General features: G+C 39.4%; 1 protein-coding gene across 9 annotated transcripts in view; it reads left to right on the top strand.

The window, feature by feature from the left end:
• The first annotated feature begins 10,244 nt into the window (after nucleotides 1-10,244).
• Nucleotides 10,245-17,843, top strand: part of TJP1 (tight junction protein 1) — a 159,863-nt gene continuing 152,264 nt past the window's right edge. For 2 of the 9 annotated variants that reach the window (XM_071441674.1, XM_071441682.1), the window contains exon 1: nucleotides 10,776-11,049. In XM_071441674.1, coding sequence (XP_071297775.1) covers nucleotides 10,883-11,049 — 167 coding nt within the window. In that variant the 5' untranslated portion in view covers nucleotides 10,776-10,882. Of the gene's footprint in view, nucleotides 10,353-10,376; nucleotides 10,466-10,769; nucleotides 11,050-17,843 lie in introns of those variants that run through there. The other 7 variants (XM_071441677.1, XM_071441678.1, XM_071441676.1 and 4 more) reach the window with 7 other exon arrangements.

The raw sequence follows: 17,843 nt of genomic DNA on the forward strand, positions 1-17,843 counted from the left end.
AGATAACCAGAAACTTATCTATTGAATGGAGTGAATCCAATATCATGTGATCCACCTTAATCTTTGGCTTCAGGTTCACAGGAAACCTTCCCTCTGAACAGTTGCAGAGCCTGTGATTTATTGCTGCTGTCACAGTGATGTGCACAGATCACCAGACTGAATGTGTTTTGCAGTGACTACTTGCAAGTGTTGGTATTTTTGCTTTGTTCCTACAAACACTATGTCTTCTGTCTTCTACAGAGATCTGTGTTTGCCTTTAGTGTCAGTGTACTCTGGTACACATTCAAACTGGCAGCACTGCAAATGCTATCTCCAGCCACTGTGAGGTCACTCCCAATAAGTGGAACATCGTCACTTTTGGTTACATGAGGCCATAAGAAATTTGATTTTGTTAATTCCATTTGAATATTCACTGCTGTTTATTTGTTCTGTTGTGCAGTCACTGCTTGATTCATTCTATTTGCTCATCACTGAGGTCCAGCAAAGATTTTGAGGAGGAATATCATGCTAGATTTGTGTGAGAAATCAGCTGGTTTTCTTTAGAGAAGTTCTCTGGCTTCTGTAATGTTTGTATCTTTCACATGGGAGTGAGACCAGTGAAGAGGTGCTTTAGCTGCTTGGGCACTTGTCTGGGAAATAAGTGCAGTGAGTTTGACAATGTCCTTGATCATTATCCATTAAGCAATGGGGTTTTTTTCTGTGTTCTGGCTTTCAAATCTCAGTAGTGTTGCAGATGGTTCTGAGGAAGAGGTTGCACTACTGCAATAAAATGAACAGATTTGCTGAGATGTTCAGGGTGCCAGGAGAGATCTCTATTCATGGCTTTTATGGTTAATCTTCAAAATTTATCATTTGTACGTTATTAAAAAATTTTCAAAGAAAAAAGGCCTTGGGTCCTTTAACTAAAACAAAACAAAAAAACCAAACCAACACACCAGAATGTTTTTAGGAAAGCAGTCAGTTTCCTGACTGCTTGGGTGCTCTTCACATGCAGATGGTGGGCAGATTGATTAGCTGGCAAGAGAGCAAGTGAGCTCTCAAACCTGCTAGTGTGTAAAGAGACAAAAAAAGTAGTAGGTGATAGTGAGAAGAGTAATTCTCCTGTACCTGTTCACATGGTGCCATTGCAGCAGGGCAGATCACAGCAGGACATGTCTCAGGACAGACAGGATCCAGGTCACCTTCAGGACATCACTTGTTAGAAATACTGCTCCCAACACTCACCAAAATGCAAGGACTTGATGATGCTACCAGACCCTCACATGGTAGAAATGATCACTTCCAGGGGGCCTTGTTATTTTATGCCAGCTGAATACACCTGACCCCAACATGGTCTTCTTTTTCTTCCAAAGCCCCAATCAAACATGTCAAATAATTAGAGGCAAACAAAGGGAAAGGACAGAGAGTATATTGAAATGTAACTTCATTCCATATCTTCTGCTAATTTGTTTTTGAAACATGATAGGAAGTAGAGATATTGCAGTATTAGAGAATACTAATGCAATAATCAATTTTACATTGGGCAAATAAAATGTAGTCCAATGGTATTGTACAGGCTTCTAGTTTTTTAATATCCAAAAACAAGCAAGGGAAATATTATATAAACCAGAAAAATGTTACATAAACTGCCATAACAGCAAAAGCTAAGTCTATTTACATTACCAGATAAAACCTTACCAGTGCATTATTTGTGTTATTCTTCTTAACTTATTCTGCTTAAAACCAAATGACTGACTCACACCACACCCCACAATACAAATGCAAAACTTTGTGCTCTCTTCTAAGTGGGGGAATGCCAAATTGCTTAATTACCTTAATTACCTGCTTTTCTCTTTTGCTGTTCATGCTTTCCCCAGGATGGAAGGCCTTGTGCAATTTGATAGTGTAACATCAGGAATGCCATAAAAGCAGTTTTATTTTTATACTGGGAAAATGAAGAAAAAAATTGGTCTACTCACAGCAAATTTGGAGCCAGATCATCTATGCCAAAAGTAGCAATAACTGCAGTGTATAAAAGAAGCTAGAATTGATTGTGTCTTCTCTAAAGCAGAGGACAGGGATTTGCTTTTTGATACAAAAATCTGGTTGATAGCAAGATTGTTGATCTGCACATTAATTTTTATTGTTTATAAATAACTGAAGAGACTCTAGAAAAGCCTTCACACTGGTTAGTCAAAGATAGATGAATGTAAATCCTTATGTATTCAATGCAGTAAAAAAGTGCTTGATATTCAAAATTACATGTACCTAGTATTAACAGCTCTATTTTGTCTTTCTATCATATTAGATAGTCTTGCTTTATATTCTTAATTTGCATAGACCTGAAAGAATGACATATCTTAAATTTTTGTCACATTGAAAATATTGGTTCAAATTAATAGAAAATATTTTTAATAAAACAAAGTTGAATTGGGATACCCAGACATATACTGTCTGAAGCTAAGGTTTCATAAATTGGAACATTTTCAAAACTTTGGCTCAAGAGTTCCTTTAAACTGATTTTTATCTCTCTCATGTCTTTCTTTTTTAAATATATAACCCCCCCCTTCACATACACATCCTTAATGGGAGAGCTCTGTCTCACTGCAATGTTATAAGTGCTACCTCTGCTGTTTTCCCAAAATTGAAAACTCAGTGACTAAAGGACCAGATCTTGCAGATTGTTCTCCACATAAGGTTTTTGTTCTTGAAAATATTCATACTGGACTTCTGAAAGCTTTGTAGATGCACACTGTGAGCCCGTACTGCATTTTGAATCTCCAGTAGGAGAGGGTGCCATGGCACTAGGGATGGCATCAGCTAATTCCTGATGACAGCAAAAGTGACATCCTAGGAACCAGCCCTTCACCCTGCTGGGGTCAGGCTGATGCTTTTGCCACGTGGAGTCCCAGATACTCACAAAAAAATCCCTGCAGCATCAAAGATTTTGCTATTACATTTAGCTATATTTTAAATTAGCTTTTCATTTCCTAATTTCCACCTGTTAGGCTTCATTTGTGTATCTTATATTTTATGATCTATGAGAAGGTTATGAGAGACAGGTGTATAAGAACAGTATAATCATCTGGGAAACAGATCTGGAATCTGAGCCAAATTTCATGTAGGTTTCTCTACACTGGAATTACAGGTACATTTGGGGTATACTAAGACTGACAAACACTGAGCACTTAGTTTCTTCATCTATGATGTAAAAATCTTGTTTATCACTATTTTACCATTTTTACTCTTCATTTTCATGATATCTTTTATTTGGACAGGACAATAAAAAGAGTAGCTGTAGTCCATCATTTTTAAAAATTGTTTGTCATAGGTTCCTCTTCTTTCTATGCTATAAAAGAGTAATGCTTGAACAGAAATAACATTTTTGGGTTGAATTGTTTTATTCAAGTTGTGTAAAAAAAATTCTGATTAAAATCAGACTTAGCATGATTTTTAGAACATTTGAATAATTACCATAAACAATATCCCTGTAATGAGCACCACTGACATTTTTTGTGTTCTTTTCATAGTAGATTACTGTATACTTGCCTCTAATTATAGCAAATCCTATTACATTAATTTTCATTGTACTGCTAATCTGATTAAAATAGTATAATGTTAACAGTCACACACATGATAATGAGAAAGCTTTATGCACTCTAAGCTTTATACACTAATGAGAACAACTTTCTTCTTGAAAGTGAAAAATGGTTTTCATATTTGTGATAACTGTGCAAATATTCAACTAGCCATATAAAACTGTCTTCAACTCAGATTATAAACAATTTCAATACATTCAGGGAACATCCATCTAACCTTCAGACTCACATCTCACGAATGTGGAAACATTCCTATCAGCGTTTAATTAAAGATATTAATAAGATGCTAAATAAGGCTCTGAATTTATAAATTTCATATTAATAGTCTTGTAAAAAATTATAGTTAGACTTGTTTATTTATAACATAAAAATAATTTATAAAATTAGGCATGTTCATAAATTTTGGCAAGAGAAACACCTTAAATTTTAGTTTGTCATTTTGATCTACTTATTCTGATGTGTACAGGAGCCATGCACAAAACTCACTATTGAACTGAAAAGAAAAGGTGCAAGGAAAGCAAGCAGCTTTTCTAGACAACTGAGTACCAACACATGAATTGAATAGTTGGACTGCATTGGTCCTGGTTCCAGATTTTTCACAGTGGTTCTATAACACAACTACCACAGCAGTTCAGACAGCCATATTTCTTTTTCAGCCTGATATTTTGAATATTTGTTTTTCAGAATTTTACACCCTTCCTCTGGGGAACAGTAATTCTCTCCTGCTTTTCACAATCTTTTATTTTCTTTTTACTGTTGTGTGCTTGGAGGCTTGCCCATCGGGCATCGCTTCTAAAAATGAAAGCTATTAACACTCCACATCCCAAAATCATAGCAAGGTCTGGTCACACCTCACCTCAGAGTTACAGAGCCTCAATACACAGTTAGCAAGATTAATTAATTAGATCTGTGTGTTGCAGATGGCAGTCTACTCCTTAGAATCTTTTTTGGGAGGCGATGTTACTTACGCTTCTCTCTCAGTGCATCTCACATTGGAATTGTATGCTTGGTGATTTCTTCCCTCCAGTCGTTTTCTACATGAATAAGCCGTATCAGAGAGCACTAATGGAATTCATGCATATGTTTATTTTTTTCTACATTAAGCTTATTTTATCCTGTGAGAGGGTCATGCTTGTCAGGCACAATGTGATATTTGGATAATTTTGACTTCGGGTGGTTTTCTTCTTTTTTTTTTTTTTTTAAGAGCAAAATCTTAGCATGACAAGCTTGCAAGGAATGGGTATATCTAAAACCACTGGACAGTGGCTGTACAAGTCCACTTTGGTCTAGCCTGAATTCCTCACTTTAATAGTATTCTAATTTCTGCAGTAACTTAAAATTTGCTTGTAATAGTATAAAGCAATTCCACACCAGACTTGATAGAAGAGCACTAATACTATTTTATGGAAAACCACTTCTAAATGCCCTAACTGTAGTCAAACAGGGATATACTTGCTTACAAGTTTGTTGTAAATATTTCAATTTCTTATTCCAGAAAACCCTTTCATCTTGATAATCCACAGTAAAGTTATTTATTCTGTGAATAAATTCTCTTAAAATAATCTCTTCTTCTGAGGAAACAAAGTGAACATTCTTTCCTTCCAAATCAAAATTATTCACGTCTTTTTATTTTGGCAGCCCAAATAAATGATCAGGATGAACAGTTTCAGAAAATGCAAGGTAGTTTTAAATGACTGTGTCAGTTCATTACTGTTTCCACTTAGACCCACATTTCTCTGCCACCAGTCAAGCCAGCCTATCATGAAGGCACTTTAAAGAAATGAGGAAACTTCCCTTTGTGTACGTGGTCAATTGCATAGTAAAAGGCCATAGGAAAATTCCTTCAAGCATTTCTGTTTATTTTTTTATGTTGGTACTGTAAGTACCTCTATATATATATATATTTACATAATCTTCACTTAACACATTTTATGAAAAAAAGCATAAGAGGCAAGAAAAAACCCTTTGTTTTATATTCAATAAATTAATGTGAGTATAAAGAAGCCCTAGTAGATAAGAAAAAGTCAGAGAATTATGTATTTTAAATGCAGTTAGGAAACATACAAACACACTTTTGAGGAGGGAGAAAATAACCCCAGAGTCATTGCACTTGACAAACTTGTAGATTCCAAAGAATTGTTTTGTCTTTGACAGATATGATTCCTCACTTTTTCTTCTGGAAAGAAAATAGAAGCTGTAACAAGTTTACAGATGACAGACTGAAATAGGAAGGAAGTGTTACAGTAGCTTTAACAGAAATCTTTATTAATATTATTACTAGAATTGACTACCTATACAAATTCACATTACTAAAAAAACCTCCCTTAGTAAATAGGAACATTTTGATTAAATTAGAGATGGAGATCAGTCAGCGAATGTCATGTTTTAATGTCACTACTGTATCCTATCAGTCTGCAACTCTGCCACTTTACCAACTGAACTGTCTAATTAAAAACTACTCAAACCATTTTAAATACCACAGGAGCAAAGAACATGACATGTACTGAGATTTTTTTATCACTCATTGGAGTAAAAGTCAGCAAGGGGAACGAGTTCCTCCTGGAAGTAAACAAAATGTTAATTCTTCAGCACACACAGCAGCACAGTATTGAGAACTATATGGAACAGATGATGTGATGTTATTAGAAGTGTCTGTTATATGCACAGTACAGCTAGAATTAACTCTAGCCTAAGATTCAAATAAAAGAAGTTATTCAATATTCCAAGAAACTGGCAACAAGTTTATTTAACATTTGATTTAGTTCTAATAAATTTTGCAAACCTAAAAATCAATGCAATTGAGTGCTTGAAATGTGCCATTAAGGTCTAATCTGCCCTCGGAAGTTGCTGATGCAACCATTATGTTACTAATAAAAATGCCAGTTATTCTGGTAAAATTATTTTTTTTATTTTTCCCAAACAGTAGCTTATACAGGTTTGTTAAATAAAACAAGCTACATCAGCAAATAAAAAGTATTTTTGCTTTTTTACCAGCACAGCTATGCCAGTTAGAAGTGCAGTTTCTTTTTCCTCACATTCTTGCTGAAAAACATTATCTGAAGTAATTTAAGTATAGCCAACACTTTTAAAGTGCATTTCTATAGTGTCTCCAAAGAGCCTTTTGAGTCAGACCTAAATTTCCCCTTGTCCTGTGAGCACAGTCAAAACTGACACAGGTGAGAGTTTGAAAAGGATGGCAGCTAGTGATAACTGGCACTGCAGGGTTGTGTGATGGGCTGATGATAAGGGGAAAGCAGGATAAGGTTCTGCAATCCCAGTGACAGCTGTACTGAAATCTAAAGTCTGCAGGGGTAGATAATGCAAAAATCTTGCTTTGTGTTCTCTAGAATCTCATATTTATGCTATCAATACTAAGATGGAAAAAATGAGAGGCACAACTTAGGATGAAGATAGCTTTACACCACAATTACACTTCCTCAGTCTTACAGCTGATGGGAGCTCCTCAGTGGCCCCCTCTAAGTTGCAGTGAGTCAGTCTGCTGCTGCTGACAGCAGCCTAAAATCACCATGCATGGGCCAAGACTGGCACACACACTGGATTAAACTCTACCTTCTCAGGCTCCTTCCATCGATTTTCTGGATACACCACTGTCCTGGGGTACCCACACAATCATCAGTGGAGTTGTGCCGAGAGCACATGCACTCAGTGTAGCAGTCACACACAACATTGCAGCTTGTAGCTGTGTGAAACAGCACTCTGCTCCTCTGAGCCAGGAGGTGCATTGGAAGGTCATTCTGGAGACAGGCTTCAGAAGAGGCCAGGGCATCACACACTGTAAGAAATAGGTTGTACAGCTTGTTCTAAGGTAAAGTCTGCAGCTGAGTTACCTGAGCAAATAAAATTAAGAAATTAATATGGTTCTGCTTGGTTTGTACTGAAAAAACCCTATGAAACAGCTGTATTAACCTAAGAGGAATTAATTGTTTTAAAAACACACACTAGGTTCAAAAGGTGTTGCAGCTTTCTGCAGTGAAGGAGACAGAAGGGGTTAGATAGAAGGGGTTTGGTGGAGCTCAGAAAATACCATCAGAGAGCCTCTTGCACAGATCTCTACCTCAGAAATGTTGGTCTTAACTCAGCAGACAGGTCCATGCAGGCCTGGGAGATAACAGTGGGATGTCCAAATGCTTCCTCTAATCTGGAAGTGGCTGATTGACCCCTGTTAAAAATAGCCTGTTCATCTAAAAGGCAAGAAAGACAGGATCTTTTTACTCTTTTAGCATGCGTGCAAAACATTAAAGCAAGATGTTCTGAAAGGCAATATATCATGGAGCCACACTAAGAAGGAATAGATGCAAGAAAACCAGAAATAATGCCAATTAAGTCTAGAGGATAAAATGTCTTCATTCATAACTGGTTTTTATCTCTGTATGCACATCAAGAAGTACAGAAGATGATGCATAAAGTGCACATAAGTTAATTTGTTAATACCAGATGGATAGACTATAATAGTTGAAAACTTTAGAGCTAAATTTGGAATAGCTGTCATTATTCAGCAAATTTAAATAGATTTAGGAATCCCTATTGAATTAGGAACAGGAATCACATCAGAGATTTCTAAAGAGGTTTTGAATATATACCCAAGCTCCACTCTAAGTCTTTCTGTAAGGTACTGCTGTCACATTTCTTAACTCTTTTGTAGATAAATACTTAAAACAAATATATGTCCCAAACTTGCCAATGTGAAAATGAAAAAGCAAAATTTTGAGCTCCTCTAATACGCAGTTCTTTTACAAAGTAAAAACCTCTGACAGCTTACCTGCTTCTTTCAGGTTTATCAGCTTTCAAATGAACTTCACATCCCATATCCTTAGATTCTACAAAGATCTACAAAATTTTCACCACTACAACCAGATTAAGACTAGATTTTTTTGGGAAGAATTTCTATATGAGATGAATTTTTATAACTAGCAAATGTTACATTCAAATATTTAATAATAACAACACTCAATATTTAAACTATTACAATCTCATCATTATTTTAGTCAGCACTTCCTACCATTTTAAGGTGTATATTATTTTCTCAATAGTAGTGCACAAATGTAATTGACAACTTCAATTACAATGTCACTATCATTCTCTTAATGTTGTTGAGATTAAAACCCAGCCCACACTTACTCTCTTATGTGTGGGCAACAAGAGGTTTTTTAGCCAGCTAATGATGACTAGATACAAAGAAGGAGAAAGCAACAGGTTCTTGGTTTTAAGGCAAAGTAAGATCTCGACAGGTTTTCAAACTAATTTGATAGACTGTGTATATAAGATATATACTTCCCAGTTAATATACTAAGAACATTGTTTAAGTACAACAATTAATGCCACCCCTTTAATCTTCCTAATCATTTTGAGTTAGCTATCCCTCATTGCTTCTAATGCCTGAGCTCTTCAAAGTCCAAGTACCCATTAACAGTATCTTGAGAGCTGGAGCTGGACACGTTCACACTGGACATCAAACTGCCATTTGAATTTTTTAAAGCATTTGTGATACTTTTGTGCACATCAGATTTCTTGGCTGAAAATACAAGGCCATTTAACTCATTAACTACAGTAATGCGACTATTGTGTTTCTAATTAAAATCTGTTGTGCTTGTAAGTATTGCATTTATCTGCTCTGCTTCCTGTGCAGTGAATAGGCCTGGGCAGAATGCAGCCTACTGCAGTGTTGAGGTATATATTATACATTCAACACACAAAAAATCCCTGAAATGCTCTTCTTTGAGCCATCAAGTGACAATGTTATTCACATTATTTCTTCCTAGCTTACAGTGCCACTTTAGGACTTCAACTCTGGGTAAGGATTACAACTCATACTATTCACGTTATTGCAACTTAATGAAAATTTGTTACTTCAGCATGGATTTTTCTTATCTCCATTCTGCAAAATATTTATCTATATGCTTAAACAGGGTATCCCAGGCCAAAGTGTTTCCCACCACCATTGATCAATGTGTCCAGGTAGGTGCTACCCCTCATTTCAGGGATGTTTGCACTGAGGGTCTCTGATTGTACTGTACCAGGCGTTAGAACTTATTCCAAATGCACTCCTCAGACACCACTGTTGTGCTGCAGGTAGTGCTGATCCTGAGGAGGAAGGCACAGAACAGATTAAAGCCATGACACAGATACCTGTCACACCTGAGGCCGTGACACAGATACGTGTTCAGCTATTTGTGCTTAAGCGCCCAGAAGGTGGGCACCCCTCTAAAATCATTTAACACTTTTAGGCTGGCTTTATCACCATATGATTCTCAAACACACTTCAGTTGTTTTCCTCACATGGAAATAAAACAGTTTAAAAGGGGCTGCCTTCCTGTTCGCTGTGGCCTCAGCAGGGTTTTTAGGTGCGCCTGCCCGTGCAGGTGCTCGGGTGGCTCCTGTGGTCCCGCGGCAGGAGCTGCCTTCCAGCCGCCCTTGCTGAGGGACACTTGGCGGGACGCGCTGCCCCCTCGGCCTCACCCTCAGCTCACCCGCACCTTTCCTCGCCTCGCCTCACCCCACCCTCCTGCTGACCTTCCCCTCACGGGGCCGCCCCGCAGGCGGTGAGGCGTTTGCCCCGCTGCTCGGTGACTGCGACCCCACAACCGACACCGTGAGCCGGGAGGGCGACTAAAATAACATGGGGCTCCTCTAGGCGCTAATGGGATTAGAGGCGAGGCCGGCGAAGCACGGGCAGCGCTGCGGCCATGGCGCGCCTCTGATGGCGGGAGGGCAGCGCGGCGGCTGCGCCTCATGGGCGGGGGCGGGATACCCCAGGTAATCGGGGAGGGCAGCGGGGCGGGAGCGCCCCGGCGGCGGGCAGGGATGGTGGGGAAGGCCTGCTCGCCCCGGGGGCGAGGGGGGGCGGCGGCCGCCCCGAGATAGCCCAGGTGAGGAGAAGGCGAAGCAGGGGGCCTGGTCGGGGCCGGGCAGCGCGGCGCGGTGGGAGCGCGGCGGGAGAGAGGGAGGCGCGGCTGTGGGTCAGGGGGAAAAAGCGCGGGGGGCTGCGAGGAAAGGAGTGCGACAGCGGGAGGAGGAGAGGAGCGCGGGCCCGGGGGAGGGCAGAGCGCGGCGGGAGGCGGAGGAGAGCGTCAGCTGGAGCGGGGATAGCGGGAGCGCGGCGGGAGGCGGAGGAGGAGAGCGTCAGCTGGGGGCAGAGATAGAGGGAGTGCGGCAGGAGGAGGAGGAGAGCGTGAGCCGGGGGGGCAGAGAGAGAGGGAGCGCGGCAGGAGGAGGAGGAGGAGGAGGAGGGGAAGAAGCGCGACGCAGGGACGGCAGATGCCTGGAAATAAAAATTTGATGATTGCATGCAGCGGCTGGAGAGACTCTGTCGGTGGCGGCGGCGGGGACGAGGCAGGGACAGGGGGGGCGACGGCAAAATGAAGTATCAGAAATACCTGACTGTCTTGCAGATGGCCATAGGGGTGACCGCCTCCAACAGGGGCAGTCTGATGCCCTTAAAGAGGAAGCTGTGGTGAGTAGGCACAAACGGGGCCGCGGGCACTGCGGGCCGGGCCGGGCCGAGCGCGGGCCGCGGCGGGACGGGCGGGCGCGGCGGCGGGGGGTCCCCGCGGACATGAGGGGCGCCGTGCCCAGACCCGGCCTGCGGCTCCTGGCCGGCATCGCCGGGGCACAAAGTTCCCGGCGGATTCGTCGGCAGCCGCATGGAAACGCCGGGAGGCGTTGGCGGTGCCGGCGGAGCTGTCCGCGCCCGGCCCGGCGGAGGACGCGGCTGGAGCAGGCTCCGCTCCCGCGGGCACGGCGCTGCCGGACCGGCACAGCGGCAATGGCAGCGCGGGCTGAGGGCGCGGGAGCGGCTCCGGCGGGGGCTCCGCTTGCGTGACAGCCCGAGGGTTGCCGCCGATGTAGCGCAGTGTGCTCCCGCCCCGGGCTGTGCAGAGCCGGGTCCGAATTCCCTGCCCCTGCTGCTGCTGACAGGTGTACCGAGAAAATGGGAACAAGGGGACGCAGGTCCAATAGATTAGTGAGCGCCAGAGGTAGTGCTGTTCAAATATGGTCATTTTTCCTGAAACCCTGCGTTTCCCCTCACTGATTCTCACTCCTTTTGTGCTTGCTGATTGTGTGCTGAACTGTTTTTTCTGGATGAATCAACAACGCGTTATGAAAAATGTATTAAAGTATAGTGGTGTAATGTGGGTGAGTAGGGCACCGGCAGGCGTATGGCACTGCAATACCCAGGCACTCGTGGGCGGGCAAGAGCCCACTGTTAGCTCCATGGGAGCAGCGGGACCTGTGTCATCATCAGGACAAATCGTGAGGGGGAAATATTGTCACATCTTCTGAGAGGAAGATGTCAATCACAAATTTGTACACTGAGAATTTCTTATCTGAAAAGAGCCAGGAGTAATATTAAGGTGGTAGTGGTCATACAGTTTTCTTTCACTGTACTTACTTGGCCCTAGTGAAGCAAAGTAAAGCATCAGAGAAGGCATGATAGGTCATTTTATTTGAACATAGATAGTTTGCAAATAAAAATATTTTCGTGTCAGCAGTGGTAACAAAAATGGCCCTTACATGAATTGTAGAATGTTGGGTTTTTAATACTTTGCTTTTTCCCACAGTAGAGACAGTGTCAGGAAAATGTATCAATTGAAGAAACATATTGTAGAACTAGTAAGCTTTCTGTCATTAATTCCAGATCTTGGTATTCCTTGCAGATAGAACACAGTTTGATGATTCTGTTCATCCTGATTGTAAAGAAAAAAATCAAATTAAGTTTTAGACAAAAATATGTTATCATGCAGATAAGTTTTATTACATTTAATCAGATGTTTTTACAATGTATTTGGTGGTTTGATTCTGATTATGTAAGTTACATAAAGTGTACCATACCTTTTTTATTCTCCCCAAATGCCACTCCTGCCTGTGTGCAGCAGTGAATGCAGTTGTGTCTTACATCTTTTGAGAAGTTTAATTATGGAAAATGTAATTATGACAGGGTTCTCTTTAATATTTTGTATGTCTTCTTGGAAGTGTTTTGTTTGCTGGCATGTTAAGGGAAAGCTATATGTATTTGTGTGCTTTAAAAGTACATCTGAAAGGACCTGATTAAACTCCTACTTTGTCTCCAGTTGGAGTTAGATCAGCTCTATATTGTCCTGTTTCATGGTGAGATCCTGTGCTTTTTGAGGTATAGCAAAATATTCTAGTGGCTCCACACTAATACATACCACAAGCATTGCATTTCATAACATTTCCAACTTGGCATCATGTTGCTGCAATGCAATGCTGTGTGAAGATTTAATTGACTAAAAATGTTAAAGAAAAATAAGGCAAACTTTTTTTTTTAAATTTTAGGGAGATGTGTGAATTACTTGAGCATTTAAAAGTATGTCTTTGGGATATTCTTATTAATAGGTAACATGATATATATTCTCATTTTCTTTAAGAACTTTAATGGCATTAGGCATGATCTCTATGGATAGATTTTATGCTTATGGATGAAATACTATTTTCTGGTGCACTTAGAAAAGTTCTTAAAGGTACTTTGTCATGCTAATTTTTCTTATTTCTGCACAATCTTTATCAAATAATGCATTAAGAAAATCTTAAAGAGAAAATATGTTGTTGTTACTCAAATCAATGCAATATTTGTGTATATTCACAACACATAAATCAAAAGCATATTCCAATACTGTATCAGTGGAAATCTCAAAAATACCTGAAGAAAACACATAAATCAAGTCCGTCTATAGTCAGGGGGTGCTTTTAAATCTATTTTTATTTGCTTATTTTTAAAAACTTAAAAAATTCTCTTTAACCAATGACATTTATAAGCTCTTTGATGTGTGAATCCATATTGTAAGTGGAAACGAAGATATAATTTAATAAAAAAGGGTTAAAATGCTCATCCTTTTGTTTGTGGAGATAATCCACCGGAATCCTACTGAAAGAAAATGAAAAAGGTAACAGCAATGTTTTATTTCTTTAGGGAGCATCTGTCACTCCAATTTTCTCCTGCTTTCCCCCCCACCAAAGTGTATGTCCTATTCTGTGATGCATGGAAGCAGAGCTACAAATACCAATGTCTCACGATGAAAATACCAATGTCTCACAATGGGTTAAGAGTAAATAGTTATTAAGTGGCTAAGAATAAACCAGGCAATTGGAGAGAAGGAAGCTATGCCACAGGCTTGCAGTGGGAGATGGAGGAGACAGAAACCTGCTTTGTATGGAGTTTGTAATTCTATGATGAGGTTTACTTGGGGCAGTAGTTCTGGACTCTGCTGGAGGAAGCTGCTGGAGTCCTGAACTGCTGATTCAGACCCTTTCCTGTGTGTGTGCAGTGTTGTAATCTAATATGTAGGAGCCTAAACGAGATGAGTAGGATGTTTTTAATCCTCTTGCTGAAGGGACAGCATTTGGATACAAAACCCACCATCATAACCCTGCTAGTACAGGTAGAGTGCAGCAGGGACTAACATCTGCAAAGGTGGTCAAGAAGAAACTGACAGCTGAACTGGAAGTTTGCAGATTAAAAATAGTAAATTTTTATCAATATTTTCTGAAATCCCAAGATGTGCAACCTGAGTCCTTTTACAGTAGAGAAATGCCAAATCACATTATTAAGAGGAGTTACACAGGTAGAATATAATTTCTTGTCAAACTGATGATTGCGGTTTTCTGCTGCAAGGAGAAGATAGCGGGCAAATAAATAAACAAGTGAAAAAGAAAAAACAACAACAAAAGCCCCAACAGGAAATTCTATCCATTCTAATAGTTCTGTCACTAATATTCCCTTCCCTTTCTTCCAGCATTTGCCTTGACTCTGAAAGAGTTCCTGGGTTTGGTGAACTCCCCTGCTGCTCCCCTTGGTGCAGGGGAGTGCAGCATTGTGAAAAAGGCAAAAAGCTCAGTTAGTGATAGGTTTTCATTGGGGAGATTATGGAAATGAGTGAGACTATTCCATATTTACATTCTTTTAAGAATGATTGGTAGTTGTCTGAGGCAATCTAGGTTACAGAAAAGAATGTAGATGCAGTGCACTACAGAATTTGAATTTTGACAGGATCCAGTTCCCCTGTTTGGTGCTATTGTTAAAAGAATGTGTGATATAGAAGCCTGGATGTTAAATGATAGCTGCTTCTTGGAAGATACTGCACAGGCACATTTATTTTCAAGCATAGGAGTAAACTTATTTGAAATCAGTGAGGAGTAACCAGCGTGTCTGGAATTAAGCACTGAATGCTTTCTTGTCTCAGTCTTTGTTTTTAAGCTGGGTCTTGGCTGTAGAAGCCCAGGCTTATAATGAAGAATGTCTGTTTTATCATTAGGACTATCCCTAGGGAGAAAAGTGTCATTGTTTGTTTATGTTCCAAGAAGCATCATATTTAGTATAATTAAATAATGGAAAATGTCACCTTAATGTAGGAGAAAGAAACATCAAAGATTGATCTTCTTGGTGTCTCTACAGAGCTCTATGGAAAAGTACAGATCTTCAGAATGGGTATTTTCCATTCTTGATTACTAGTTGCAGTTAATATTGTTTGAAATGAGGATAAAAACTTTATTTTAGCTCATTGTAAAGCTTTATTTATGTTGCAAGTTAATTAATACTTATTTTTTCCTGAGGGAGGCATGGATAAGGATCCATCCTTAAAATCAACATACTTGCAGAGGTGCACAAGAGTTCAACACTGCAGCTGAGCGCTCAGTGTCTCTAGCATTGTTTCAAACTTGCCTTTTATTTTCTCAAACAAATATTAATATTGAGTAACTGTAATTGTTAGGATTTTCAGTCTGGTCAGTGGGAGTAAATGTCAGCTTTTCCAGCCTTGTGTTTGAGACAGAAGCCAGCGATCACACTGAGCTGAGCCCAGCCTGTGTCCTCACTTTTGGTGGTGCTGAGGAAGCTTGGCTTCTAATGGGAGGTATAATAATTATGGGAATTTTATACATCTCCCAGCTGAGATCTGTGTAGCTACCAGAGGCAGAAGTTTCTGAGAAGTTTGCCTTGGATGTTGCTAAAAGAGCTGAAATGCTTTCTTTATAGGATAGGCAGGCAACTTGCAGTATGTGAAAAGTGCAATAATTATGTCACCAACAGAAGTCTTGTTGAGGCTGTGTAGTTGTCAAAACCTTGTCCACTCTGCATTAACTCCAGCACTAATACTGCACCTGGAAAACAAATACAGAAAATGTCTCATTTCAAGACATGTTTTTTAAACACTCTGATGCTGACTTTTATAAAATTGTTCAGAATTCTAATCACTGAACAAGAAGAGAGTTTAGGAAGTTCTTGAAAAATTTTCAATGTAACTGGTCTGTCTAGAAATTAAGATGACAGTAGTAATTTCAGACATAATTTAACTACAAAAAATCAGGTAATATTGAAATTGGTTATAAATAGTAATTGTATGTGAGTAGAATATAAATATCACTTGTATTCATAAACTCATATTATACTCAGACCATCTGATTATTTTATAATATGTATTAAGTCATTAGCCCTTGATATGACACTTCACCTTGAAGTCACTGTTGCACATTATTTTGTTAGGCTACTGTGCTTGTCAGTGGAATACAGATAGTGAAAGTTTAGGGGTTTTTTGCTTATTTTACAAACTAGAGAAATAATTTAGAGTCATGGTTATGTAATGTGATATATGATCAGGAAGAAGTCAAGGTCAATGAAACCGTTGTAAGAACTGTGGATAATAAATAAGGGCCTCAGTCTCCAGGTGGGATATACAAAATGGTTCCATTTTACTTGACTAATATTTTCAAAAGTTAATGAATTTGGTACCTTAATTTAGGATTCCTGTGATGAGTTCAATTAAAAAGGTGTTATGTTTCCAGAATATCAAACGCACTATTTGAACAGAAACAGCAAATTTGAAGCAAGGTGTCAGGAATTGTTCACTACCTTCAAAGATCCTTATGCTATATTCTACTTTTTGAAGCCCTAGACTTCCTTGAGCATTTCATTCCTAGGCTTTTGTTCAAGAGTACTTGCTTTAAAGTAGTTGATGGCCTGCAGATACTTTAAAAGGGCTCTTATGTATTTTTCTCCTTTAGCCTGTGATAATTCCTCTATACTCCTGATGCAGGTATTACAGTGACTTAGCAGTTCACTTTTTAATTTGCTATTATTGTCTTAATTCAAAGATTCAAATAAAAGTTGAAAGGAGACAATCAGATGCAGCAAATTTTATTAATAAGTGTTTTTTTAAACTTAAGGTTCAGATGCCAGAACCATGGAACGTTGCATTATAGTTTCAGTATTCACGTAAAAAGAATAAAGTTTGTTTCTCTGATTACAGTGAACACTTTGGGAACATAAAACGTGATTCAAAAGAGAGAAGGATTTAAAAAAGATGTTTTTCAGATTTTTTAGTAATTTCATTTTGAGTCAATCTTAAGACACTTTGGTTCTTTTCTCATGGCTTTGCACTCACGTGGGTTTATTTTGGAACTTCATATTCTGAACTTTAGAGGTGTACTCACTGTGGAAATCACTAGTATTTGAAGGAGTTCCTGTGCAATACTACATGAGTGCTACTGGAAATGGATTCTTGAGAGTCTCATTGCTGTATCCATCATTCTGCAAAGCCTGGATAAGATTATCCAAGTCTGTCCCAGGTCTGTTACTGCTTCCCTTTGCTGGAGCTATGGCAGGAGTGGAGGCCCCAGAGAAGCTGGTATTTAATTGGTTTGTGCTTGTCCCAAAGTCTCCTCTTCAACCAGAGTCAAAACCCCTGTGATGCTGTCAGTATGGATATCTTGCCTCAGATCCTTCCTTTGGTGTACATACAGTGCAAAGCTTCCCAATTCCCAATATCAATGGTATTGATTGGATTTTTCTTTGGTTGGTTAAGTAATACTGTATTTGCTTGTAAAGAGATCTAGAAATTAATGATTTTGTAAAGGATTGGAGGGAATAGATAAATTGTGGTACTCCTTCTCTATAATTATACTTTGTAACTTCAAAAAGACTTTCCTGTATCTTAGAAGCTAACAAGTAACAGCCATAATTTATTCTCCAGCAGAATGAAATGATAGCTGGATTCCAGTGGCAGCAAGTTCATTTTTTCAAGTGGCTGTAAAGAGTGAAGATCCTAAACAGAAGGGCCTTTAAAACATGTCATTAGTGTGGTTCTTTGTTAAAACTGTGTAACTTTGATTAGCCTGTTATTTGTATTTGTTTGGGTTTTTCCATGTAAGTAGTTTTCTTTTTTTTATTTTTTTTTTTAATAAAGGCTTTTCAGTATCAGAAAACATTAAAAGGCTTGCAGCCTAAAGAAATGC

The sequence above is a fragment of the Agelaius tricolor genome, unplaced genomic scaffold, assembly GCF_023055355.1.
Source record: "Agelaius tricolor isolate 1412-34295 unplaced genomic scaffold, bAgeTri1.0.p SCAF_16, whole genome shotgun sequence".
In the NCBI taxonomy this organism is placed as follows: Eukaryota; Metazoa; Chordata; class Aves; order Passeriformes; family Icteridae; genus Agelaius; species Agelaius tricolor.